This window comes from Mauremys mutica, chromosome 24 (genome assembly GCF_020497125.1).
Source record: "Mauremys mutica isolate MM-2020 ecotype Southern chromosome 24, ASM2049712v1, whole genome shotgun sequence".
Classification (NCBI taxonomy): Eukaryota; Metazoa; Chordata; order Testudines; family Geoemydidae; genus Mauremys; species Mauremys mutica.
Window position 1 is genome coordinate 5,207,932 of NC_059095.1, and position 24,741 is coordinate 5,232,672.

The following is a 24,741-nucleotide window of genomic DNA, read 5'->3' on the forward strand; positions in this document are numbered from 1 at the left end:
GGGAGGGAGCGGACAAGGAATCCAAGACACAAACGTCTCAAGTGACCATGGGCAAGTTACTTCCCTGCTTCTGTGCCTCAGTTTCCCCCATCTGTGAAACAGGGATACTACCACACACCAATTCCACTGGGGAGTGGGTTGTTATGACGCTTAACCAATTCCCAGGGTGCTTTGAGATCCCTGGCTAGACAGCGCTACAGAAAGACGTGAAGAACCCAAGCACGTATCACTATAAAAACAATTTTTATGTAAAAAAACCCCCCAAATCAAACCAAACGCCGCAACACGAGACGAAAGGAGACAGAGTCCAAAGGCAAATTCCCAAGAAAAGGGTCTGAGAACAAAGGAACTGGATCCAGAACGATGATAAAAAAAGAACAACCTCCCAGGCTGGGGCCTAGTTTGGCTCAGCGGCTCCGACACAGGCGACCGTATGTGTAATCCATGTAGCACCCACTGCCTCTCCCACCAAGGGTTAATCTCACGCCCTGAAATACCTCACCAACCCGGGAGCAGAGCTGTAACCCCCCCCCCCCCACTTGGACAGAAAGCTACTTCCCTCCCTCCTGCGCACTAAACGAGCCAGCTGAGCAGGCGGGGGCGGGGAGGAGGACTGGGGCTTCCAGCAGGCGTCGGTGTCCCGCTGGCTCAGGCTCTGTGACTGTCAGGCCCAGATTTGGCACCGATGGGAAATTACAACCCTGCCCCCCAGCCAGCCCGGTTAGTGCAGAGGATTCAGGGCCAAGCAGCAGCATCTCCGCTCGGGGAGGGGGAGAGAGAGACCAAATCGCCTGCCCCCCTCCAGGGTGTTAGGAGACAAAAGCAGCACCTGTTGCTCTGTCCGTGCACCGTGGCAGAGTAAGAAAAAGGGGAGTCAGGGGAAGAGAAGGGGGGTGTCCCCCTGTATCTGCCACCCTCTGCCCCCAGCCTGGGAACAGTTCCCTTTAGTATCTCCATTCGCACCAGTCTGGTCTCCCAGGCGCCCGGTGCCCTCAGTCCAGAACGCTGCGGAGATCCCACCGCGCTTCCCCTGCCTACACCGACGCGTGCAGACGGCTGCGTGTGAGAACGGCCACGGGGGACTGCGTGTCCAAAGCGTGTCTGATGGCACATGCAGCGTCCTGCCTACATGTGCCCAGCTGTTGGGTGGCTGAGTCTGCGTGTGGATGCTTGGTTGCTTGGCGTGTGCTGTGGATTTCCACGGGAGGTCGCGTGGCCATGTGGACCGCAGGGCTCACGCGTCCGTGGGCACCGGCGCCTGGGGGGGTAGCCGCCCCCCCCCCCCCCGCCGAGAGCTCTGCAGGGCTGGGCGGGGGCGCGCGAGGGCTCGGGACGAGCGCTCATTTGGCTGACTTAGTGATGATGCGGGCAGAGAAGTCAAAGAGGTTCTTATTGATCTTCCTGAGCGTGCTGACTTCATCCTCCAGCTCTGTCACTTGGATCTTCAGCTGCTCCTGGTCTCCCATCAGGTTCTGCAGGGAGAGGGTGGCAGAGGGGGATTGGAGGAGGGGGCTCGACTCCCCAGGCCCGAGGGGAACAAAGTAACCAGGGTCTCCCCAAGATGACAGTAACTCCCAAACCCTCTTCTTTTCTACCCCCTCATCCCAGGTTCCCTGCCCTGAAGCCTCTCGGCTTGAGTCACCCCCTAACCCTGTGCTGGGAGGGTTCCCGAGTTTCGGGGAGAGCGTTTAACAGACCTTCCTGGAAGCCTTAGGAAGCACCCTGCTTCCAGGGGGACCCTGTGTGCCTGGAAGGAGGTGCCCCCCCTTTCAGACCACCCTCCACTGCCAACCCTCGCCAACAGGGCCGGCTCCAGACCCCAGCGCGGCAAGCACGCACGTGGGGCGGCATTTGCCGGCAGGGGCGGCAGGCTGGGCCGGTGGACCTGCCGCAGGCATGACTGCGGACAGTTCGCTGGTCCCGCGGCTCGGCTGGACCTCCCGCAGGCATGCCTGCGGAAGCTCCATTGGAGCCGCCGGACAGCTGCGGGCGGGCCAGCCGAGCCGCGCGACCAGCGGACCCTCCTCAGTCATGCCCGCGGGAGGTCCGCTGCTCCCGGGGCGTCTCCCGCGCATGATTGCTTGGGGCGGCTGAATATGTAGAGCCGCCCCTGCTCGCCAAGCCCTGCTGGGGCCCCCAGGGGTGTGTGTGGGACTCACCTTTTCCCTGGTCGAGCACATCTGCGAGTACAACCGGCCAGCCTTTTCCAAGTAGCTCTCCCCAACCCCCTGCACGGAAACACATCGGAGGGGTCAGTGAGGCCATGAGCCCATTGTCTTACCATCCCCAAAGCCCACTGCGGGACCCTGCAGTGCCCAGAGACTGTCCCAGCGCTGCTGGCACCTGGCCGAGCCGGATGGGCTCATCTGGGACCTCGGGCACACGGGCTGCAGCCACGATTCTCATTTCCAAAAGGAGACGCTGGCGCTACAGACGAGATCTCTCCTCCTCGCTCGGCTGAACAATGCCCACACCCCCTTCTCCCCACCCACCGCCCTGCCCTGGCGCATTCCCCTCGGTACATCCCCGAGATGAGAAGCAGGATGGTGCTCCAGTTCCCGGTCCCCCCGTCTATTCCCTGAGGGCCTGTGGCTCCCAACTCCTTCCAGATTGTGCTCCGGAGCCCGGCTACACTGCTGCTCACAGGTCAGGGAGAGGCCAGAGGTCGGGCTTTACACACCACTTTCTTGTCCAGCACGAGACCTGCCCTTCCCCCCGCAGAACGGCTGGGGAGGTGGTTAAAGGTCAGAGAGCTGAGCTGGAGTTTGCGACAGCAAACCCCAGTGACGCAGTGGAGCTGGGAGACATTGGCGGGAGTGGGAGGGGGGGGAGAAGGGGTTTGCAATTGCCTACTGGTTAGAGCAAGGGATTTCCCAGCTCTGCCACTGACTTGCTGCGTGACCTTGGGCTGGTCACGAGCAGCCTGGTTTGCAAAGGTGCTCAGCTGACTTCCCAGGCTCTGAAAGGCAGGCTGCATGCCTCAGGTCACCGGCCTCCACACGGGCACAGGGCCGTGGTGCAACTGCAGGCTGGGGGAGGAGCGAGGGAAGGACTGAGGAGGGCAATTACAACCGGGCACAAGTTGCCTTTGCTGAGCAGAGCTGCAGGGGACGCCGCACTGCCAGCACCTAGCCCTGAGCTCTGCTCCGCTGCGGGTGTGCAGGGCTGCAGGAGGGACAGAGAAGAGCTGCTGGCGAGACAGAGGTCTCCAGCCCAGCAGGGCTCGCGTTGCTCCCCGCTGCCCAAACCAACACACACAGGGGCTGAGGTAGGCTGCTGGGGAGAGAGGAAAGAGCAGAGGCAGGACAGGGGAGCGAAGGGGGCACATAACGAGCCCGACTGTTACTAATACACATCCCTGCAGCGCTGCGTGCGGCCCCCAGCCGGGCACCAATCCCCGGGGCTGAAGCACGACCCTCCCTGCGCGACAGCGGAAGGCAGGAAGGAACGATTACGGCCCCAGCGGGCCCCGCGAGGGGAGTCGCAGGGAGGCGGCATTAATTTAGCTGCACGTAGGCGTGGCCAGGGCGGAGAGGAGGGCGCTCAGACTCTTGTGGAAAGCACCCATGGGAACGCAGGGCCTGCTGGGTCCTCTGGATGTTTCACCAAATCAGTTCCTTGCCGGACGGGGGCCGCGGGCCACCTCGGTCTCGCCTACTCCCTGCCCCTGGACGTTACTGTTTAGGGCTCCTGGGCACGCACGTGATTTAGTTTAACTGAAGCCCCCGGACTCGGCATAGGGGTGTTTGGGTGAAACTGACCGGTTTGTGCTATGCAGGAGCTCAGACTAGAGGAGCAGATGGTCCCTTGCGGCCTTAAACTCTGTGCAGAACTGCACTGGCCCCCAGGGCCTCGGGTTACATCACTGGCTGCAGCACAGCCCCGTGCTGGGGCATAGGGCTGGCAGCGCCCCCTACTGAGCCCCCTGCAGCACAGCACCTCCTAGTACTCTGCTAGGGCAGAGGGGCAGCGCTAATTTCAAAGGGAGAGCACCGCACGGCGCCCCCCAGTGCTAGGCTGAGGCACTGAGGTCAGCACAGCCTCCAAGGGACGCCACCCCCCCCCTGCTCCCAGCAGCCCCGTGCCCCCTAATGTGCTGGGGCACCGGGGCCAGTGCTGACAGAGGGAAGCCAACCCGTCGCCACCCCGTCCTGCAGCACTTGGCATCACTCATACAGTTACCGACCTGGCCCGACTCTGCTTTGGGGTGATCAGATGTCCCAATTTTACAGAACAGCCCCAAGGTTTGGGGCTTTATCTTATACAGGCGCCTATTACCCCCCCCCCCCCCCGTCCCGATTTTTCACCCTTGCTAGCTGCTCACCCTCCCCTGCATGACGAGCTTTGGGGATCAGACGAGATCACCGTGGCGGCAGATTCCACGCAGTGCTGCGGCTCCAGCCGGCGACTGTAACAAACCGGGGAGCAAGGACCTCGACCGCGCTTGGTGACGCGACTGGGCAGAGGTGTGGCCGGGGGGAAGGGGACCGAGGCTGGCACTGCACCTTTTCTTCTCTTCCCTCCTGAAAACCTGCTGTCGCCCGGTGCAATCACAGCGTGTGCGGCTCAGCCCCGGCGCCGCGCGGTTTCCCAGAACCTGAACCGTTACGGCAGAAGGCTAAAGCATCGCAGGGAGCAGGAGACACAAACGGTCCAGCCTGAGTGGAGGATTGAGGCTCCCTAGCCCCCGGCTCCTGGATCCCTTTTCCACTCGCACCGTCGAACGCCCTTCAACACCCCCCTCTCCTTCGCCAGCAATTAGTTCAGAGGCAGAGGGCACAGTGCTAATTAAGCCCTTTCGCCGGGTGGAAGAGCAAGAGAAACTGTTCTTTAATTCCCCTCGAGGAAGGAGCTCCAGCTTCTCAGCCACTATCAGTTAATTAGAAACCCCTTCAAAGCCAGCAATTCCTTAGGACACCTGGGGACAGTAAAGAACCTTCAGCCAAGGTCTGCAGAGGAGCAGCTGCTGGGCTGCTTCATTCTACATGAGGAAGGGGGAACCTCGCAGGGCAGGTGGATGGGAGCTCGGGGGCTCGGTTCTGGGACAGGCTGCCAGAGCAGGGTCCTCAGCAGAGACGTCCCTACACCTCTGGGGATAGACCCCAAGAGTCCTGTCCCCCTGCCACTGCTCTAACCACTAGAAACTCACTCCCCTCCCAGAGCCAGGAATACAAGCCTGGAGTCCTGACTCCCAGTCCCCCCTGCTCTAACCTCTAGATCAGCCTGATTTACCGACTGGCCAGTCCCAGGGGTGCTGGCCGTGACGCTGGGCTTTCAAGCCGTTCCCATCCACTACACAGGAGTATGGTATTCTGTAAACTGGGTGTCCATCAGGTCTCTCTGCCCACCTCCTCAGCATCAGATCAGCAGGGACCAGCCCCCTGCTTCTGCTCTGGCTGGAAGGATCAATATCCATCCCTCCCCGCCCCCCAGGCCCAGCTCAGACGCCGGCGACGTTTGCTCCTACCTGCTGGTGGAGGCCGAGGCGCAGCGTCACCCCCTCGGCTCCTTGATCCTCGCTGCTCTCGGTCCCGTGCAGGTGTTTGCTGAATTTGGGCAGAGGCACGCCGGGCTTGCTGTCCGGGTTAAACATGTTGGCGGGGGCCAGCGTGATGAAGGCGTTTGTCACCGGGCCTGGGGACGAAGGAAAAGGACAAGCCGGTCAGGGTCACCCAGTGCAGACGCTCAGGGGACGCCGGGGCAGCCCAGGATACGAAAGGAAGGGCCGGGCGGCAGCCAGGACTCCTGGGTTCCCTTCCTGGCTCCGGCAGGGAGCGTAGCTTTGTGCTTAGGGCAGCCAGGGGGGACTGAGAGTCGGGACTCCTGGGTTCCAAGCCCTAAAAACAACCCCCAACAAGAAGCTGATCAAGCCTGGGGAGCGACCTTAGTGACTCAAAGGCGTCAGACGCAGGACTCAGGGGCCTGCTCGAGGCAACGCGCTGGGCAGAGTCCGAGGTCGGGCTGCTTTGGGGGGGTGCTGGACGGCCCCGCAGGGGGACAGAGCGGCCCCAGCCTGTTCACAAAGCCCAGGGAAGCACTCCAGGCACCGAGGGCTTTGGCTCACTGAAAGGAGGCTAGAAGTGCCTGGGGACTCTCCTGCTTTGGGGAGAGAGCTGATGGTGTGACAGGGATGGGGGGGCTTGTGCCCCCCAAAACTGGAGAAGAAAGCAGGGGGTGGCCTCTGTCTGGAACTTGTGCCAGGGAGAGGCGCCCAGGCCTCAGCAGCTGGAGGTTATGGGGTTACAGAAGCTGCGATGCTGACACTTGAGGGGAGGGGAAGGTTGGAGCCGGGGAGGGGTGCATGCAGCAGGGCAGGCTAGTGACCCTGCCCCCCTCCCCCACGCAGGACCCCTGAACATCCACGGCAGTTTCACAAATGAACTAGATGAGCTTCCAAACCCCCCCAGGACGTGGAGGGAAGTCCCATCCCTCCCCACAAGCAGACCCCTGATTTGCTTCCCTCGGCAGCTGCAGACAGCTCAGCCCTGCCAGCCTCTTCCCTGGGAAATTGGGGTCCCCCTCCCCGACATGACCAGCGCCCCCCCCCCCGCCCCAATCCACGTGGTGCTGCAGGAGCCAAGGCTCAGGGCGCACTTTCCTTCCACCCACCCCAAGCCTTCCTGCCAGCGGTGCCGGATCTAGGGTCCCCTTCCTGGGGGGGGAAGGGGGGCCGAGTGTGTCTTTTGGGGCCCCTGGCGGTCGCTATTTAAAAACCAAGCAACCTGCCAGGAGTCAGGGCCTCGCTAGGCCCCTGGAAAAGCTTGGATCTGAGAAGTTAAAGAAGTAAAGCCCAGGCCAGCGTCAGTACTTTGCTGTGATGTACAAAGGACAAAGCCTGGATGCACTTTAGCCTTTCTGCCAGTAACTTGGGGACCCCAAAGATCAGGGGGGTGGAATATCCTTCTCCCTCATCCCCCCTTGGAGTGCCAGGCCTTGCAGGTGCAAGATCCCTTTGCAGACGGGGAGTGGCTCCCCCTGGAAAGAGCACCCCATCGCCTCTCCCCGCCGGGCGCCGGAGCAGGGTGTGCAGCTGGGAGGAGGCTGCCTGGGCGCAGCAGGCTGGCTGTCCTCTGCAGAGCGGGCTATCCATCACCGGCCTGCGCCTCGCAGGCACGATCTGTCACCCACTCATCTGGCAGAGTTAATGAGCACTTTAATTACTGCTTTTACCCACACGGGGGACTGGTTTCCATCAGTCCTCCTGCCCAACACACAAATTCTGCCTCCCCAGCTCAGAGGGCTCCCATGTGCTCTGGAGTAGCGGGTGCGAGCAGCTGCAGCATCTAAACGCCGCTCATCTAGAGGGGTGGGGAGAGGGGGGGTCGGGTGCGTGGCCAGAACAGCACAGTGGTGGCTAATTAAAAACAAGCTTGGTGTGTCCCCCCATGTCACTACTCCACACAGCTCAATAAGATGGGGGGGTGGGAATTCAGGGGGTAGACGGCTAAGAGGAGGAGAGAGACATTCCCAGCTGAGTGTGGCAGGACAAAGGAATGAACGAAGGCAGCTGTGGATGGAGAGAAATGCAGAGGAGAAGGCTCTTGCGCCGCCCAAGTGGCGGATGAGGAAGAGACAGAGGGAACAAGGAGGGGAGCAGATCGAGAAATGGCCCAGGAAGGTTCCTGCCAGTTTTTAAGCTGGCCCTGAACTGAACGCTACTGTGGGTCTCTCCCCGAGGGAGAAGGGATGAACATTTGGGGGGAGGGGGAAGAGCGGGAGGTTGCTCCCCAGCACCATCCCCAAACCCCGGCTGATCAGAACTCGCTATGGACTCGGGTCCCGCTCACAGGGGGACACGGCCAGGACTGGCCCTAGCTACCCGACGCGGGGGAGACAGCGCACCCAGCAGCGCTGTAGTACAGACACAGCAGGGCAGTTAAAGGCCTTGCCTCTCCAGCTCAGAAGCAGGCCTCCCCCGGCCAAGGGCTGCTCTCCGAAGCCACCCGCTGCCACGATGATCCTTTTTTAAAAAATGTTGCTCCCCCTGCCCCAAGCTGACAAACTTTGAGAGCATCCATTAGATTAGCCCCAGAGTCCCCAACAGGTCAGGCATCTTCCCAGGAAGGCAATTAGCAGGGAGTGCAGAGAGACCACAAGTCCCCAGAGCCGTCATAAATTATCCCGAAGCTCCGGTGCTGCGCCCAGTCCATTCCCTGCCAGCGTGCCAGACTGCTGCAGAGCCTGGTAGCCGCATGGAAGGAGCAGGAGACTCCTTCCCAGAAGCGTTTCGTAACGGACGGATCAGCTATTGGCCAGCGAGCGGCTGCCTGCCAACGCGGCCACAGGGACTCAGTCGAGTAACCATAAACAAGATGACTTACCCGGAGGCCCTAACCCAGGTCAGAGTTTCCAGAGCCCCCCCTCGGTGCTTTAGCCCCACGGCTGCCCCCCTCCTCAGATCTCAAAGTGCTTCACAAAGATGGAGCAGCACCATTCGCTCCATTTTACAGATGGGGAAACAGAGGCACTGGGCGGGGACGTGACTTGTCCAAGGCTGCAAAGGGAGTCAGTGGCCGCACTGGGAACAGAACCCAGGAGACCCGGCTCCTAGTCTGCCACCCTCCCCGCTCCAGCTCGCTGCCTGCTTTCTCCATTGGAAACTCCTCTGTTCTCGTCTTGGGCGGAGCCCAAATTCCAGCTCCCGGGCCTGTCAGGACGAAGGTCACTCAGGGATGTTTCTCCAGATTCAACGCTGCTCCCCCTGCTCCCCCACCAGCGTGTGGTTGGCGAATGCTAAGGGAGAGGGCTCAGTGACCGGGGAGCCCTGCTGGGTAGCCCCGCCTGGAGTCACAGCTCATCACTCAACAGCAGCTAGCACCAGCTCCTGAATCCATCCGCCCCCCCGCGCTGACAGGCTCCCCTCCCAGCCTGCCACGGACGAGCAAACCTTGCAGGAAAGGCCCCTTTGCCCCCTGCAAGCTATCGGCGTAACATCCTTGGTCATCTCTAGCTGGGAGCCGCAGGATCACGCTACCCTCTGACTCCTCGGATCTATTTCCGGCCTCCTCTGGGGTTTGTCTCTTGTACTTCACTCTCCATGTGGGCCTGGGGGCAGCTCTCTCCTGCCCTCTGCATGGAGAGCATCATTCTCCCGGCTGCCCTAGCCTGTAGGTCACCAGAACGGCAGCCAGGCCCGTGCTTGTCTCTACGCCTCGCGGGCGGGCTGCAGGAGCACAGGGGCAGAGCACCGGTTTATGGGATGGAGCTGGCTCCTGGCGCTCTCTGGGCTGAGGGATGGCAGTGATCAGGGAAGGGGAGGGAGAGACCCACAGCTCCGGGACACGTAGCGGTGAATCCCGGCCTTTCCGCGGCGCGGCACGCTCGCTCGGGCCGTCTCCTGGGCAGATATAGGAGGAGAGCGCCAGGTGGGGGGGGCAGCGCTCCCTGCATTAAATGCTCATCAGCTGGGTCTCCGCTTTATCCAGGCTGAAGCCTCTTCGACCGGGTGGGTGTGTGGGAACACTGGAAAGGGGAGCCACTGGGGGTCGGGCTAGGAATAGCAAGGGCCAGCCCGGTTCCTGCCCGCCTCAGCCCATCATTCCCGGTGCCCTCAGGGGCGAGCAGGCTACACCTGGTATCTCCGAGCCCCTCTCGCTAGGCCCAGCTGCCACGGGAATGGGAGACCCCCTTCAAGCCGTGGGACCGTAGCAGGCCGCACTTCCACAGCGTCCGAGGCACGTGACAATTAACCCTCTCGCACACAGTCCACCCACCCCGCTCTAGCTGGGACCGGGGGAACAATCCGACTTCGCGCCCTGCATGGGATCCGGAGGGAGCAGGAAATCAAAGCCCTGCTGTCATTCACCATTGATGGTACTTCAACGGCCCGCGTGGTTTCAACGACTGGCCTGGGCCGGCGTCGGCTGCAGCTCCCTGCCGAAAGGGGGCTGTATTATCAAGCAGGGCTACAGATAATGGGGGCCGGCTAGCTAGGAGGGGACTCCTGGGGGGGGGGGGGGAAATCACCATTCACACCTACCAGCCTGCTAGCAACAAGCCCATCTAAACAGTCTGGGCTGGCAGAGGCTCCGGTGCATCATGCTGTGCTGAGGCTGCTAAGTGAAGTGAATTTGTTGCGCCCGGGTCACCCTCCTGCCCATCCCCTCACGCCGCTGCCTCCCCCCGAGAGCATGGAAACAAGCAGTAACGGACGATGGCAATGTGGAGCAAGGCCTCGGGACACGGACCCCCCCACCCCCAAAAGAAGGCGGAGGGAGGGGAGATGCCGCCTTCTCTAGCCACGTCCCAGTACAAAACCCCTGGGCATTAGCATCCTCCCAGGCACCTGGCTGACTCTGGAGCAGACGGACGGTCAGAACCCAGCCAAAGCTCTGCCAAAGCCTTGCCATGCAGCAACCCACCTGCTGCTCCAGTAGGGCATGAAAGCCTCACCACGGAGCCCCCAGGTGCATCCGCAGCCTGGACCAAGGAGCCCACGGATCTGCATGTTCTCAACATCTGCAAAAGCAACTGCGAGTGGCATCCCTTGTGAGCGGAGCTTATTTTGCGGGAGGAGCTTGGAAAATATTACCCCTTCCCTCCCGCATCCGATTCCTGCAGCGCAGCCGTGGGTGCCTCTCTCCAGCTGTAAACTCGCCAGGGGAGTGAGGGGGGTTAAGCCACCCCTAGCCCCATAGCAGTAGGCGGAGGTCTCAGCTCAGACTGTCTCACACAGGGAAAACCGGCGCAAGCCGTTTGCTACTGGCTTGCTCTGCAGGGTCGCATGGCAGAGAGGGAGGGGTGCGCAGGGTCCCGGTCACCTTTGTGATTCACTGTCCGCAGGCACTGCTTGCTCTGGATGTCCCACAGCCGGACTGTTTCGTCGTGCGAGCCGGAGAGCAGCAGGCTGCCGTCCGTGGAGACGGACAGACAGGTCACCTGGTTCCTGTGGACAGAGGGACAGCGGTGAGAGGCCACGAGGGCTTGAGTGGCTGCGCTGCCCTGTGCGCGTGGCTGTGGCCAGTGGGGACGCGGGGACTGGCCTGGAGATTAGGAGGGAGATGCAGGGTTGAAGTGGACACAGGACACCCCACTGGCTGGCCACCTCCACTCCCCGTAGGTGGGCGGGCCTTGCAGTCCAACAGCTGCACAGTAGGATCCAAGCTCCTCCGTCCTGGGGTTGGAAGCATGTCAAGGTGCCTCCTAGTTCCGCGCTCTGGCTAATGCAAGGAGTGGCCCGGACAGACCAGCATCCTGCTTTCCTCCCCGGGGTCACCGCAGGGCACGCATGGGTGGGTGGGTGGGTGGGGGGTGTTCCCCGGGGTCACCGCAGGGCACGCATGAGCGGGGGGGGGGGGTTCCCCGGGGTCATGCGGGGGAAGGGAGTTCCCTGAGACTCCAAGGCCTTGCTGGGACACAGGCATGGAAAGAAAGGGGAGGTCACTAGTCAGCTACTGACTCAGGAGGGGAGCAGCACTGACGGGCGCCCCTCCGCCGTACACCCCAATGCAGCCCATCGTTCACTGCAGCCCCTGGGGTTGCTGACATGCCCTGCCCAGCCCCTCCGTGCCCCACCTCCTCTTCTCCCCCAACTGCTCCCGGCCTCTTCTCCCCCCTCGGAGGGGTTCAGTGGTGGTGCCAGTCCCAACAGGCCAGGTACCCTGGACCTGCCTGGCTCTTTAGATAAACCAAGTCCCTGCCCAGTTGTTAACAACAAAAATCATGGAGCTGGCACCATAGGCAGCGACTCCGTGGGCGCTTCGGGGCTGGAGCACCCATGGGGAAAAGTTAGTGGGTGCTCTGTACCCACTGGCAGCCAAGCTCCCCGCTCCCCCCACCCCCTCCTCCCCTGAGTGCACCGTGTCCCCACTCCTCCACCTACCTCCCAGCGCTTCCCGCCCGGCCGCCACCAAACAGCTGTTTGGCAGCATTAGCACGCTCCGGGAGGGTGGGGGAGGAGCGGGGACGTGGTGTGCTCAGGGGAGGGGGCGGGGAAGAGGCAGGGCTGGAGTGGGGATTTGGGGAAGCCGTTGGAATATTGGCAGGGAGGGGACGGAGTTGGGGTGCGGGAGGGGTCGGGGCAGAGAGGGGGTCAAACACCCATGGGAAAGAGGGGAAGTCGGTGCCCATGGCTGGCACAACACGACACGACGAGCCGTACCTCTCTGCTTGTGGGAACAGAACCCACATGGCCCAACTCGTCCCCGAGCCCCGCTCTAACCACTGAGCAACACTCCCCTCCCAGCCCAGGAGTCCGGAATGCCTGTTCCCCTCTGCTGTCTAAACACTAGGCCACACGCCTCCCAGAACTGGGAATAAAATCCAGGAGAACCTTGTTCCAGGTCCTCTGTGCTAGCCACTGAATCACACTCCCTTGCAGAACTGGGCACAGAACCCAGTGCCCTGACTCTCAGTCCTCTCTCTCTGCACCACTAGACCAGGGGTCTCAAACATGCGGCCCGCGGGCCGCATGCGGCCCGCGGAGCTCTTCCCTGCGGCCCGCGGAGCTCCCCAGGGGAGCTCCGCAGGGGCCCCCAAGAGAAAAGCGGAGGCTCCCGCCTCCGCCCCTCTCCTGGAGCCTCGGCGCATAGAGCGCCGAGTCTCCGTCCGAGCGCCTGAGCCCCGCCCCGATCCGAGCCGCGTGGGGAGGGGGCGGGGCTGGGAGCTCTGGGCTGAGTGCTGCGCTCGGCGTAGAGCTCCCAGCCCCGCCCCCTCACCACGCGGCTCTGAGCGGGACCGCCGGAGACGCGCTCGGGTAACGGGGGGAAGCGGGACCCGCCGGGGCCGGGCTGGGGGGGGGGGGGGAAGGGAAGCGCTCAGGGCTGGGGCAGAGGATTAGGGTGCGGGGGGATGAGGGGTTCATGATGTGGGGGCGCTCCGGGCTGGGGCAGAGGATTAGGGTGTGGGGGGATGAGGGCTCTGGCTGGGGCTGAGGATTAGGGTGCAGGGTCCTAGTGCCTGCCCTCCGCCAGTACTGGCAAGGCAGGCTTCCCTTACCCTGAGCCTCTCCAACCCCAAACCCTCAGCCCCAGCCAGAGCCCTCATTCCCCCCGCACCCTAATCCTCAGCCCCAGCCCTGAGCACCCCCACATCATGAACCCCTCATCCCTCCGCACCCTAATCCTCTGCCCCAGCCCTGAGTGCCCCCACATCATGAACCCCTCATCCCCCCGCACCCTAATCCTCTGCCCCAGCCCTGAGCGCCCCCACATCATGAACCCCTCATCCCCCCGCACCCTAATCCTCTGCCCCAGCCCTGAGCGCCCCCACATCATGAACCCCTCATCCACAGCCCTCACCCCACAGCCCAACCCTCTTCCCTAGCCCTGAGCCCCCTCCTGCATCATGTACCCCTCGCCCTCAGCCCCACAGCCCTCACCCCTGCACTCCCTCCTATCCCCAAACTCCGTCCCAAAGCCTGCACCCCCACCCCCTGCCGCAGCCTGGAGCCTGCATCGAGCACAGAGCCTGCATCCAGACCCCCTCCCCCACCCAAACTCCCTCCCAGAGCCTTAGGCAGTAAATCTAAGTGCGTGTTTTGTCCTTTGAGTGAGGTGCATTACTGAGTGTATATATTTATTAAAACTGCACGCGCTTAGGGGAGGAGGTGGAGAAGAGACAGGGCAGGGGCGGGGCCTCATGGAAGGGGTGGATTGGGGGTGGGGCCAGGGGCAGCAAGGGGGCGTGTCAGTGATGCGGCCCTCGGGCCAATGCACTAGTCCTCATGCGGCCCTCGGGGTCATTTGAGTTTGAGACCCCTGCACTAGACCCTCCTGCTCCCATGAGCAGTGGGGGCGAATGGCTGCAGTATAACCGCCCTTCCCTGGGTTATTTCTCATCTGGAATTCAGCTCGGAGCGTGGCGCTTGCAGAGCTGCTGCTTCCGGCTCCTACGAGCCATTGAGGCAAGAGGAGGCGGCAGCGTAACATCACTGGAGTGACCTGGTGCTGGGGAGGAGCTGGTGCTATTAGAGACAGAGCAGCTGTAAGAGCCACGCCTCACCTGTGTCCCTTGAAGATCTTCCCGTTCTCCCGCTCCGAGTGGAAGGCTCGGTCTCTCTGAACAGGCTGCGAGAGCCAAGGAAGGAGAGAGAATTAAGAGAAGAATAAACCCGGCTTCTTTTCCTTTGCGGAAATGCAAGCGGCTCCCTGGAGCTCTGCTCAAGGGGAGAGCAGGACAGAGACGGAGCTGGCTGTGAGCCCCTCCCAGGCCTGACCCCAAAGTGGCCCCGCGTTGTTGCAATCCCGTGTCGGGACGGCAACCACCCCAACACGGCGCAGCATTGCCCGGGGTTACCGCCCGGGACAGGCAGCCGAGCAGGGGAGACGGAGCAGCCTTCGCTCCATTGTCCCCTGAATCAGAGTTCGCCCCCTCGCAGGGCTGGCAGAGTCAGAGTCCGGGAAGCAGAGGCGAAGGGACGTGCTCTCTTCTGCAGCAGGGTGGGGGTCCAGCAGACGGACACCCGCACTGGGACACATACCCGGCAGGACACCCGCCACCCAGTGGGCCCCTCCCAGATCACTCACCCAGGCACAGAGGTCGACCTGAAAGATGGAGCCATCCATGCCGCCACAGAACATGTGATACTCGGAGAGGTCAAGGGTCACCGCCATGATGCCCACATCGAAGAGGACAGAGAGCAGGAGCTCTCCAGAGGAGATTTCCCAGAGCTTGGGGGGGGGGGGGGGAAAGGGGGACAAAAGGATAATTAATTGTTTAGGAATAGCATTATTAGAACATGTCGTCCTTCCTTAGCACCTTCCAGCAGGGGAGCTCGCTTGCAGCACTTCGCCAGCATTCACTAACCTGCCTGGGAAGGAGGAGCACCAGCATCACCCCAGGCTACAGATGCGGAAACTGAGGCACAAACTCACCAGCCCAAGGTCAAAGCACGGAGTCCTGACCAGCCCTGTTCTCCTCACTAGACGACACTGCCTCCAGGATACAGATGGGAACCAACGCTGCTCAACACAGGAGGGTTACCCAGCCTCCTGCATCCCCTCCGTCCCCCTCCCTTCATCCACTTCCAATTCAGCCGCCTGATCAGTCCAGGCCCCCTCCTTTTATCTATGCTCTAGAGCCGTCTCCCCATTCCCGGATGCTTTTCATTCTCCTCGGAGCTCACAGTCCAAGAGGGGGAGCATTGCTTAGTGGTCAGACCACAAGGCTGGGTGTCCCAGCTGCACCATGGCCTCACTGCATGGCTGGACAAGCCCCTTAATCTCTCTCTGCCTCCCCGCCTGTAAAACGGGGATCAAATCCCCTGGCAGCTTCCCCTCCTAGGGACCCACCGGAATATTTGAATGTCCCCATACTGCAGCCTGCACGGCTCGGTGCTCCTGCCGGACGGAGGCATTGCCAGCTGGGCACAACTCACAGGCCTCTAACCAGGCACCTCCCCGGAGAGCCGGGAAGCTGCCAAGCACATGGGGACCTCGGTCTGAGGTGACAGAACAGCTGCTGACGTTTGGAGGAGAAACCCCATTAGGACTGGCAGGTTCTGAGTCACCGGAGAGCGCGCCAAGGACCTGAACTGACTGCAAACAGCACCCAGCCGGAGAGAGGCTAGAGCTTAACCCTTTGGGAGCCGCACAGGCCCTCCATGGCAGCGCGGAAGCCACAGGCCGGGACTCCGGAGCTGCCAGATGCAGCCCTTACCTTCACCGTCTGGTCGAGGGAGGCGGTGGCCGCTCGTGCCAGGGGGCCTCCGAAGCCGCAGCACAGGTCTGTAATGGGCAGGCTGTGTCGAGACCACACGTGGCGGGGCTCCGGGATCTGGGAGTGCTCCACCTGCAGGGTGCTGCCATGGGGAAGAACAGAGGGGGGTTAACGCAGCAGGGACAGCGCAGCTGCCATGCGAGGGAGCAAGGGCTGCGGTGGGGATGCAAGCTCCAGGGAGCAGCAATGCAGCCGGGGGGAAAGCGAAGGCCCGGCTGCCAACACCTGGGAAGCCAGGCTGCAGAGGGGCCTGGGACGAGGGCTCACTTTGCGCTGGGGCGAAGGAGTAGCGCCCCCTCCAGCTGATTAAGCCAATGACAGTTTCCAAGGGGAGCCAGGCCAGTTCCCCCTTTGGCCGAGAGGCCCTTCGGGGATGCTCGCGGGAGCCGGGGAAGGGAACGACTCTCCGCAACAGCGAGCTCAGCATCGTGGAGATGCTATTCGACCCCAGCAAGGAGACCAGGATCAGAGCTTACGACTGTCCCTGGCTCTGAAATGTCTCAGCCGGGGTCTCGTCCCGCTTGCGCCACTTCGTGGAGCCATCAACGGGCAGGAACCCCCACCCCCGAGACGACGGCAGGGCTGGCACAGCTCCTTCCCGTCCCCCCGGACAGACTCAGGTGCCCAGGGTGTTCTAGGCTCGTCTGCCTCCCAAAAGCAGCCGCAGCAGGAGCCAGGCTCATTTTGCCACCTGCCCCAGGATGGGGTCGGGTTAGGATGCTCAGGGATGGCAGCCTGGTCTTGGAGAAGCCGTCCTGCGACCAGCGACTGCTACTCCCCCCATCCAATCCCACCCCTCCCCTCCTCGGTGTCTGCACCAAGGTAAAGGCGATTCGGGCACAGGTGCTGCATGTCCAGCGGCCGCACAGGGTCAGACTGGTGCACACGGTTACAACTTAGTTACTGACATCCCCGCTGCCAAGCGCTAGCTCAGCCCGCATGCCACACCCCTTCACCTCAGTGACGGGGCAGGTGGGACCCAGCTCACAGTAGGAGGGGACGTGCCTGTCAGCAGCAAAGCAGGCGTCCCTGACACAGAGCAGGGAGAGGTCTCCTATACGCTCCGGTGGACTTCACCCCCTTTCCAGCCAGGGTAGGATCACTCCCTGCTGCACATGAAGCATTTTGTCCATTAGCCATAGGAATCCTTTGCCCTTCTCTAGTGCCTTCATCAGAGGATCTCAAAGCACTTTACAAACATGGACTTAACATCAGCCCTCCCTTGGGTGGCCCTGGCACGTGGCTCCACTCAGCAGACGGGGACAAACATGACACCAGAGGGGTGAAGGGACTTACCCAAGGTTCCTGGCAGGTCAGTGGCACAGCTGAGAACAGACGACTACAACCCTGTCACCCCAGCCCCCCTGCTGTTACCGCTAGACCACACTCCTCTCCGGGAGCTCAGAACAGAACCCAGGAGCCCCCACTCCCCTCCCGGAGCTGGAAAGCGAGCCAAGGAAGCCTGGCCCCCACTCTCCTGCTGTAGCTAACTAGAGCATGCTTCCCTCAGAGAACTGGGGCTATAACCAGGACTCCTGTGTCCATAGACCCCTGATCTAGCCACTAGGCAATGCTCCCCTCAGAACTAGGAATAGAACCCAGGCATCCTGTCTCCCAGTCCTCCCTGCTCCTCGTTACTAGACAGCACTCCCCACTCAGAGCTAGGGAGAGATCTCCGGAGGTCTGACTCCTAGCCCACGTGACACCAACTCAAACACACGCATGGGGTTCCCGCATGTGTCTGGTTACACGGGGTGTGCTCCTTGGGAAGGGGCCTTTGACACAAGCAGTTTCCTCGTGTGCAGGAAATACACCTTGCCAGGGAGGTGGATCCAACCCGTTTATCTGCGTGGGCGTTTTCCTGCCTGCTTCTCTGGGTTTCTATATGTTGGCTTTAAACGACAGAAGATCCCTGGTGGAACAATCGAGTGCAACCCCTCACCGGGGAGAGGGAACAGCACCAGGCTCCGCTCCTGCTTCGCAGCCAGACAACAGTAGGAGGCTCCCCGCAGCCACCGCTCCTGCACTGGGCTAGACAGCGCCCCCGGGTGGGAGAAGCCCAAATGTCCACTGCTCCCCAGCCCCGGTGGATGGCGCCCCAGCCCCCACTGCAATGTGACGCTACCTGTAAAGGTTCCACACCAGGACCAGGCAGTCCTTGCCCCCCGAGAGAAAGTGACTGCTGTCGTCGGTAAAGCAGAGGCACGTGAGGTCTTGGTAGTGTCGATTCAGGATGGCGAGGAGGTTCCCACTGGAGACCTGGAAAACAAAAGAAAATGAACACGGGAAAGCCCCGGGTCTTCCCAGCCCCGGGAGCCCGGCTTCCAGCTCTCATTCCTTACTGGCCTTGGAGCAGCATCTAAAAACCCCCATCAAGACCCCGCTGAAAGCAGCAAAGAGGCCAGTCCCTGCCCCAGGGAGCACACAGGCAGGATGCAACAGGTAAACAAAAGAACTAAACAGCGTGTGTGTGTGCGCGGCTGACTTTGCTTAGTTCATCTGCGGGCTTGAACAGGACCCCGGCAGCAAAATGAGCTGGTACTTCCCGTCGGGAGGCTGCCCGCCCGCACTCCCCAAACTAACCTGTCACTTCAAAACAGCTGGTCCCCCCCAGGGCTGCGAAGAGACCCTTCGAAACGCGCCTGAGCGTAACTGACGCAGCAACATCTGCTTGTGTCTGCAGACGGCTTGAAACAAGTTTAGAGAACTGTCCCCTGTTAAACTCAGCTGGACTAGACTCTGGAACCTAATGTCAGTTAGTATATCAACATGGATGCCTCTTTTGCTGCAGATCAAAAGACAAAGACAGAGAAACTAACATATAATTCTCCCAAGCTCCACCACCACTAGCTTTTCTCCCTGCTTTCTTGCCAATGAAGTTGGAGATTTGAGGCCAAGGATGTTCCCACCAAGAACAGCCACGCCTCTAAAAAGACACACGTTCATTTTCCTGAGATCTAAATACCAGTGCAACTGAAAGAGGTGTTTAATAATCTTGATCAGAAGACTATTGCACATAAGACAGTAGGTGATGGGGGCAAGGGTGCATCTCAGAGTTACCATTACTGTCCCTCTGGGTTAGGTTCCCCAAAGAATAAGTTGCACCCCGACTCTGGTTCCCTGTCCCGTGGGGTGGCAAGGGATATTGGGAAGGAATTCCCCCTGCTCAGATTCTCTCTGAACTCATCTGGGCACAGCTAATTACCTGCAAGGCTGGAGGAGCCGCGAGCCCACCTAGGGATGCCGGACAAACACCTTTCCGGGGACATAAAGAGGACAGCTGCTGGGCTGAAATATTCGCTTCACTCCCTTGCTCTCATTAAGTCCAGGTGAAAGGCCCCGGCTGGGGCTCGGCGGAAACAGGACTTCAAAGAAACTGGGCCTCAGTAGTTTTGTTCAGCTTCAGGGATGAATTGTTCAGCTTTCGCTGGTTGGCACGAGGTGAGGAACTGGCCCTGCTCTGGATGACAGAGGGCTCAAGTCGAGAGGGCTGGGAAGGATCCATCTATCTAGGTACTTACCTGCCTCACAATCTTTCATGTGCTGAGAGTGCAGCAGGGCAGTGCTGCTGTTACCCCATTTTACAGATGGGAAACCAAGGCACAGAAAAGAGAAGGGACTTGCCCATGGTCATGCAGGAAGCCTGTGGTGGAACTGAAGTTGGATCTCCCAAGACTCAGACTAGAGCCCTAACCCCGGGGCTAGCCTCTCTCTCTGGGATGGCGTAGACAGCCCAGCATCAGGTGTGAGATGCTATACTGCCTGGGACAGGAAGGTGAACTGAGCACCACACAGCCCGTTGTGTTCTGGTCTCTCTGACGCATCCTTACAAACCAAGAGCCGTTTGTTTCGCCCGCACATTAGAGAGCCCACTTGTCGTGGCAGCTTGCCCCCCTGGCATCCTTGGCAGACGTTTCGCTCCCCTACACTGCTGTCTGCTGTGCTGGACTTGGTTCCACCCGAGAGGTGGCTGCATTTCAGCCAAGCTGGGTACACCTCAGCGTCAAGTTCTTTGGGATGCTCTGGGAGAAAAGGTTGCTAACGGTGTTCCCTGAGGGCCTGGCAGGGAGGGAGCCACACAGAAGAGACAGATCCAGTTTCCAACTTGCTTTCAGATTTGTGCATAAAAAGAAGCCAAGCCATGATGAACTGGAGACTAGATGGACTCGCTGTTACAGCACGAGACTCCTGGGTTCCAGTCCCAGCTCTGGTTCTGTGCGGCCTCAGTAAAATCCCTTCCCTGTGCCTCGGTTTCTCCATCTACGCGACGGGACAAAACACTTTCCTATCTACTGGGGGCAGGGAGTGGTTTGTGAGGTGCAGTTAGTTGGTGCAAAGTGTTTTGAGAGCACTGGCTGGAAAGGGCAGTATTTATACATACAGCCAGAGAGAGAGAGCAGCTCACAGCATCTTTCACGGAGTTCCTGTGCGCCCAGCAGTCCCGACTCAGCACTTGGATTGAATTATTATTTTTACTGTACCACGAGCACATTTTAAAAGCAAAATCTGATAGATAAATATACAGCTGCTCAAATAACAAGGCTCCCTGGGACTGAGAGCTTTACAAGTTAGACACTTTGCAATTTAGCTCTGGGGCTGGGACCAAGTCAGATCTTTTATATTTGCCCTAGGAAGCGTTTAGCACATTTTGGGGCCCTGCATAAATCCTACTAAAAATGCTGCAATCATCAACACTTAAGGACCAAAAGAACTTTTAATTCAAAGCTCCTAACACAGGCAGGCAAGCAGCATGATCTTCATTTTGCCAATGGGGAAACTGAGGCACGGAGAGGCGATGCCAAGGTCATCCAGCAAGTCATTGGCAGAGCAGGGAATAACACCCAGGAGTTCTGACTCTTGGCCCAGCTTATCCTGTCAACAGATTGTCAGGATGATCAAAACGATTGTAGATTTCCTTTTAAGCTGTGTCCCTACACACCACCTCCTACCAGCCACTTTGGGTAGCCTCAGCTCTAAGCCCAAGGGTGGAATGGGCCACAGGAAATTAAGCTCCCTTCTGATCTGGGGATGATCAGAGCCAGCCAGCACCTGTCACCAGCCCTAACCTCCCATACAAATATTAAGTGAGAAAAAGAGTGCTCACCAGAGATGAGACCCAGCACCCTCTCATTGGGCTGCCTGGTGGGCCTCTTTCTCCCCTTACGTAGAAGAACAGGCTGCTGGAGCAGCCCGGTACGGGGGAGAAGCATCTGCTCACACAGCTGGCTACGACACCCCCAAAATGTACCTGACAGCTCCACACAGCCATGTGCAATAACGCAAATGCCCTGCTAGGAAGGCAGCCCCTGCCCCCGTGTGGCACTTTCTTGTAACTGCACAAAAGTGGGTTTCCACACAAGCAAAGAATGAGGAATTCCTAAATTATTTGGAACTGGCCTAGAAAGTCCTCAGCCAGTCAGAGAGCACAGATAATGTGTCATTACTGATGCCAAAAGGGATGGGACGTTTCAGTAACTGGACCATACGCAAATCTCTGCACTCGGATCAGCTGCTGTCCCTGGAACTCAGGTGATATGACAAACACGTGCCTCAGTTTCCTTGGAGCTTAAATGCATTTTTTTTTAAACCCAGTTAAGTCTCAAAAATATTCAGTGAAACTTTCAAGCTAGCTCCCAGCTTAGCAGACAGTTCTGTGCCCGTAACACATGGCACGTCTGGTTTTTTCACGGCCGTGAATTGCCAGGGGAAAGGCATGAATGGATCAGAAGGCCTAGAACAAAGAATCGGACCCGTGGCACCATATATTTCAATTCACCGTTTCCTGAGCTAATGCATACCTTGGCCTTTGGAGGCAGAGCATGGCCTAATGGTTAGTGCAGGAGCTAGGACTCCTGGCATGTACTGAAGGCCCTATCACTGATTCATGGAATCACCTTGAGCAAGCCCCCAACTCAGTGTCTTAGGTCTTAGATCACAAATGGGCGTAATCCTCTCCCCCCGATCCCAGGAGCACTGTGGAGTTTCTATGAATGAAGCATTTTGGATGAAAAGCATTCAAGAGCTCAGGCTGTGTTCACTTTGCCTATAACACAAGTCTAGTTCATGAACAGGAAGCACCCTGAAGCTATCATCTACATAACCAAAGTACCAACCAGAAGTCCTCTCTTTGTTAATTGCCAACGTGATCAGTGTTGTATTCGACCGACAGTCCTTGCCTCTATGGGAAACGAAAGACGGAAACTGCGCAGTCATGCTCATTATAGCAAATATATTTAATTTTTCCAATAGCCTATTGAATGAGCTTGTTTCACTGTAATGGTGGCAGCTTTTTAAGGGGGGTTGTTTACTGATATGTGGTTTCATTTCTAACTCAACAGCCCTCAGACTTCTTACCTCCCACAGATAGATGCTCTCAGCAATGCCTGCCAGGATGTAGAGACCATTAGGGGAAGCTGTCAGGCAAGTCACCAGCCCAGGGCAGATGATCTTCTGCTGGAGTTGGTCCTAGGAGTACAAAGAATGCAAAGGGGCATTAGCCTTCAGTGAGTGGGCAGAGATTCACTGTGTGTGAGGGGATAGGATTGGGGAAGATGATTTTCACTGAGCCTCTCAATGTTTAATGTGCGTCCTTAATACACGGTTGGTTTCTCTGCCTGTACCCCTGGAGTTCGCAGATGAAACAGAGGCAGGACAGGGGTTAGAAAGGAGCAGAGGAGGAAGATGATGGAGCAAAGGAGGAAGACGAAGGACAGACAAAGGCTCTCTCCACACTGTGGTTAAAATTGTGCCAGCAACAAGACTGCTGGGGATTTTGCTGGTTTGGTTTCAACTACCAAAGGGGTGAGAGATTCAGCTAAAAGGAAAGGGGGCGGGGGCTCCGGGGGGCAGGTCTCGGGGGTTGATGGGGGGGGGGAGAGGGAATCCTGGGAGCGGGGGCTCCGGGGGGCGGGTCTCGGGGGTTGATGGGGGGGGAGAGGGAATCCTGGGAGCAGGGGCTCTGGGGGGCGGGTCTCGGGGGTTGATGGGGGGAGCTGAGGCGGGGGCCCGGGTGGGGGCTGAGAGTTGATCGGGGGGCGGGTCCGAGGGAGCTGATCGGGGGGCTGAGGCGGGAGCCTGGTGGGGGGGCTGAGTTGATCGGGGGCGGGTCTCGGGGGTTGATGGGGGGCAGCTGAGGCGGGGGCCCGGGAGGGGCCTCGGGCAGGGGCCCGGGGGGGATCCCGGGGGCGGGTCTCGGGGGGTTGATGAGGGGAGCTGAGGCAGGGGGCTCGGGGGTTGATGGGGGGGAGCTGAGGCGGGGGCCCGGGGGGGCGGGTCTCGGGGGTTGATGGGGGGCCCGGGGGGCGGGTCTCGGGGGTTGATGGGGGGGAGCTGAGGCGGAGGCCCGGGGGGGATCCCGGGGGCGGGTCCGAGGGGGCTGATCCGGGAGCTCAGGCGGGGGCCCGGGGGGGCGGGGCTCGGGGGTTGATGGGGGACCCGGGGGGGCGGGGCTCGGGGGTTGATGGGGGGCCCGGGGGGCGGGGGTTGATGGGGGGGAGCTGAGACGGGGGCCCGGGGGGGCGGGGCTCGGGGTTAATGGGGGGCCCGGGGGGGCGGGGCTCGGGGCTCGATGGGGGGCCCGGGGCGGGGCTCGGTACCTTTCTCTGCAGCTCCCACACGTTGATGTAGCCCTTGCCCAGCTGCGCCCCCAGCAGGTGCTCCCCGCCCAGCAGCGCCAGGCCCCGCGCCCCGCTGTTGCCGCCCCGGTAGCCGGGGAGCGCGGAGCCCGAGTGCAGCTCCCACACCGAGCAATTGCTCAGCGGCCCGGCGGCGTCCGTCACCAGCGCCACCTCCATGGGCGCCGCCATCTTCTCCGGTCCGCCCAGACCAACGAGAGCGCCGCCGGACTAAGAGCGGCCGCCGCTTGACAACGAGGCGCCGGGCAACCAAAAGGAAGCGCGGCTCAGGCGCCTCCCTTCGCAAGGGGCTGCGTCCGCCCACGTGCTCTCGAAGCTAAGCAGGAGGCAGCTAGTCCCAGCCGCGGATGGGAGACCCAGTAGCTGTGATGGGTCCCCCGCCAGGGGGCGTTCTTTTGATGTTAGCCTGATTTCAATGCTCCAGCTGGGTGCTGCAGCTGCAGACTCAGAAGGGTTTGCTCCTGTTTCCACGTCAGTACTAAGCCTAATGCTCCAGGGGGGTGCTGAGCAGCATGGGGTGAGGGCTGAGCACTGCACCCCAGTGCTGCTGGGAGCACAGCCCAGCACTAGGGGTGTCCTTCTTCAGGGAGGGGTCGATGCTGCACCTGCCCAATTCGACTTGCTTGGTGGGTGTCCCTGGGCCGAGCTTTCCCATGGCTGGCGTAGTAAAGACTGTAGCAAGTCAGGGTTGATAAACTTAACTTCCAGGGCTGGATAAAAGGGGTGGGGGCATTTCAGGAGAAGGCTGGGCCGGGACTGCACAGAGGTGGATTCCTGCAGGTCCCTGGTGTAACTAACTCACTGCTGTTACAAGGGAGAGCCCAGGACCCCTGAGTTGATCTGGTGAATTCCTGCCTGCATCGGGGCTAATGTTCCAACCGCCTCCTCCCCACCCCCACCCGCCAATCAATCTTCCTCCCCCCCCTTTTTTCCCCTGCAGGCATCAGGATTTATTGGCTACTGCTCATTGCCTTGTTTCACAGGTCAAAGGTCGCCCGCTCAGCCAGACCCTGTAGCTAAATCATATGAAGATGCAAGTGACCTTTACCTGGAATGAAGAGTGGCCGGTTGTGGAAGTGATGGGACAGGAAAGAGTGTGAATTTTCCCTAATGGTTTCAACACTCGCGTGTATCAGGTTTCTCTTGCGGATTAAGACAAAGGCCTCCCCAGTGTAATAATATTCCTCTTTGAAATACTTTACAAACCATCAGCTTACAAGTCCTCTGAAGGCAGCGTGGGTCTCAGAGTGGAGGGTTTGTTGCCATATATCTATCCAACACCTACAGAAACGCAGCCACGGGTGGGCTGCAGGGTCAGAGCCCACGGGGCTCACAGCACAATGCACAGTGGTAATGGCGGGAGGTGGAAATTTTGGCCGGGGCCTTAAGGCAAATGGAACCTGCCGAGGTCTGATAGTGTCGTGCACGACGCTGGGACGTTTAGCGCGTG

At 60.2% G+C, this 24,741-nt stretch overlaps 1 protein-coding gene across 1 annotated transcript; it reads right to left on the reverse strand.

Moving 5' to 3' along the window:
• Window positions 1-224: 224 nt before the first annotated feature.
• On the reverse strand, window positions 225-23,501 carry WDR18 (WD repeat domain 18). Its single transcript, XM_044998969.1, has 10 exons — window positions 23,253-23,501; window positions 22,012-22,122; window positions 17,783-17,916; window positions 15,598-15,739; window positions 14,466-14,609; window positions 13,942-14,006; window positions 10,761-10,885; window positions 5,468-5,634; window positions 2,160-2,228; window positions 225-1,472 (listed from the first exon to the last, which is right to left on the reverse strand). The coding sequence occupies exons 1-10, from the start codon at window positions 23,460-23,462 to the stop codon at window positions 1,341-1,343; spliced, it is 1,299 nt and encodes a 432-aa protein (XP_044854904.1). The 5' UTR covers window positions 23,463-23,501; the 3' UTR covers window positions 225-1,340.
• Window positions 23,502-24,741: the final 1,240 nt, after the last annotated feature.

Bases quoted from the DNA above. Each gene is read 5' to 3' on its own strand.
- WDR18 (XM_044998969.1), bottom strand. From the start codon at position 23,462: ATGGCGGCGCCCATGGAGGTGGCGCTGGTGACGGACGCCGCCGGGCCG. The intron at 17,917-22,011 runs GTAAGAAGTCTG...TTTGTTTTCCAG, and splicing joins AGAGCATCTATCTGTGGGAG to GTCTCCAGTGGGAACCTCCT. The intron at 1,473-2,159 runs GTGAGTCCCACA...CTCTCCCTGCAG, and splicing joins TGTGCTCGACCAGGGAAAAG to AACCTGATGGGAGACCAGGA.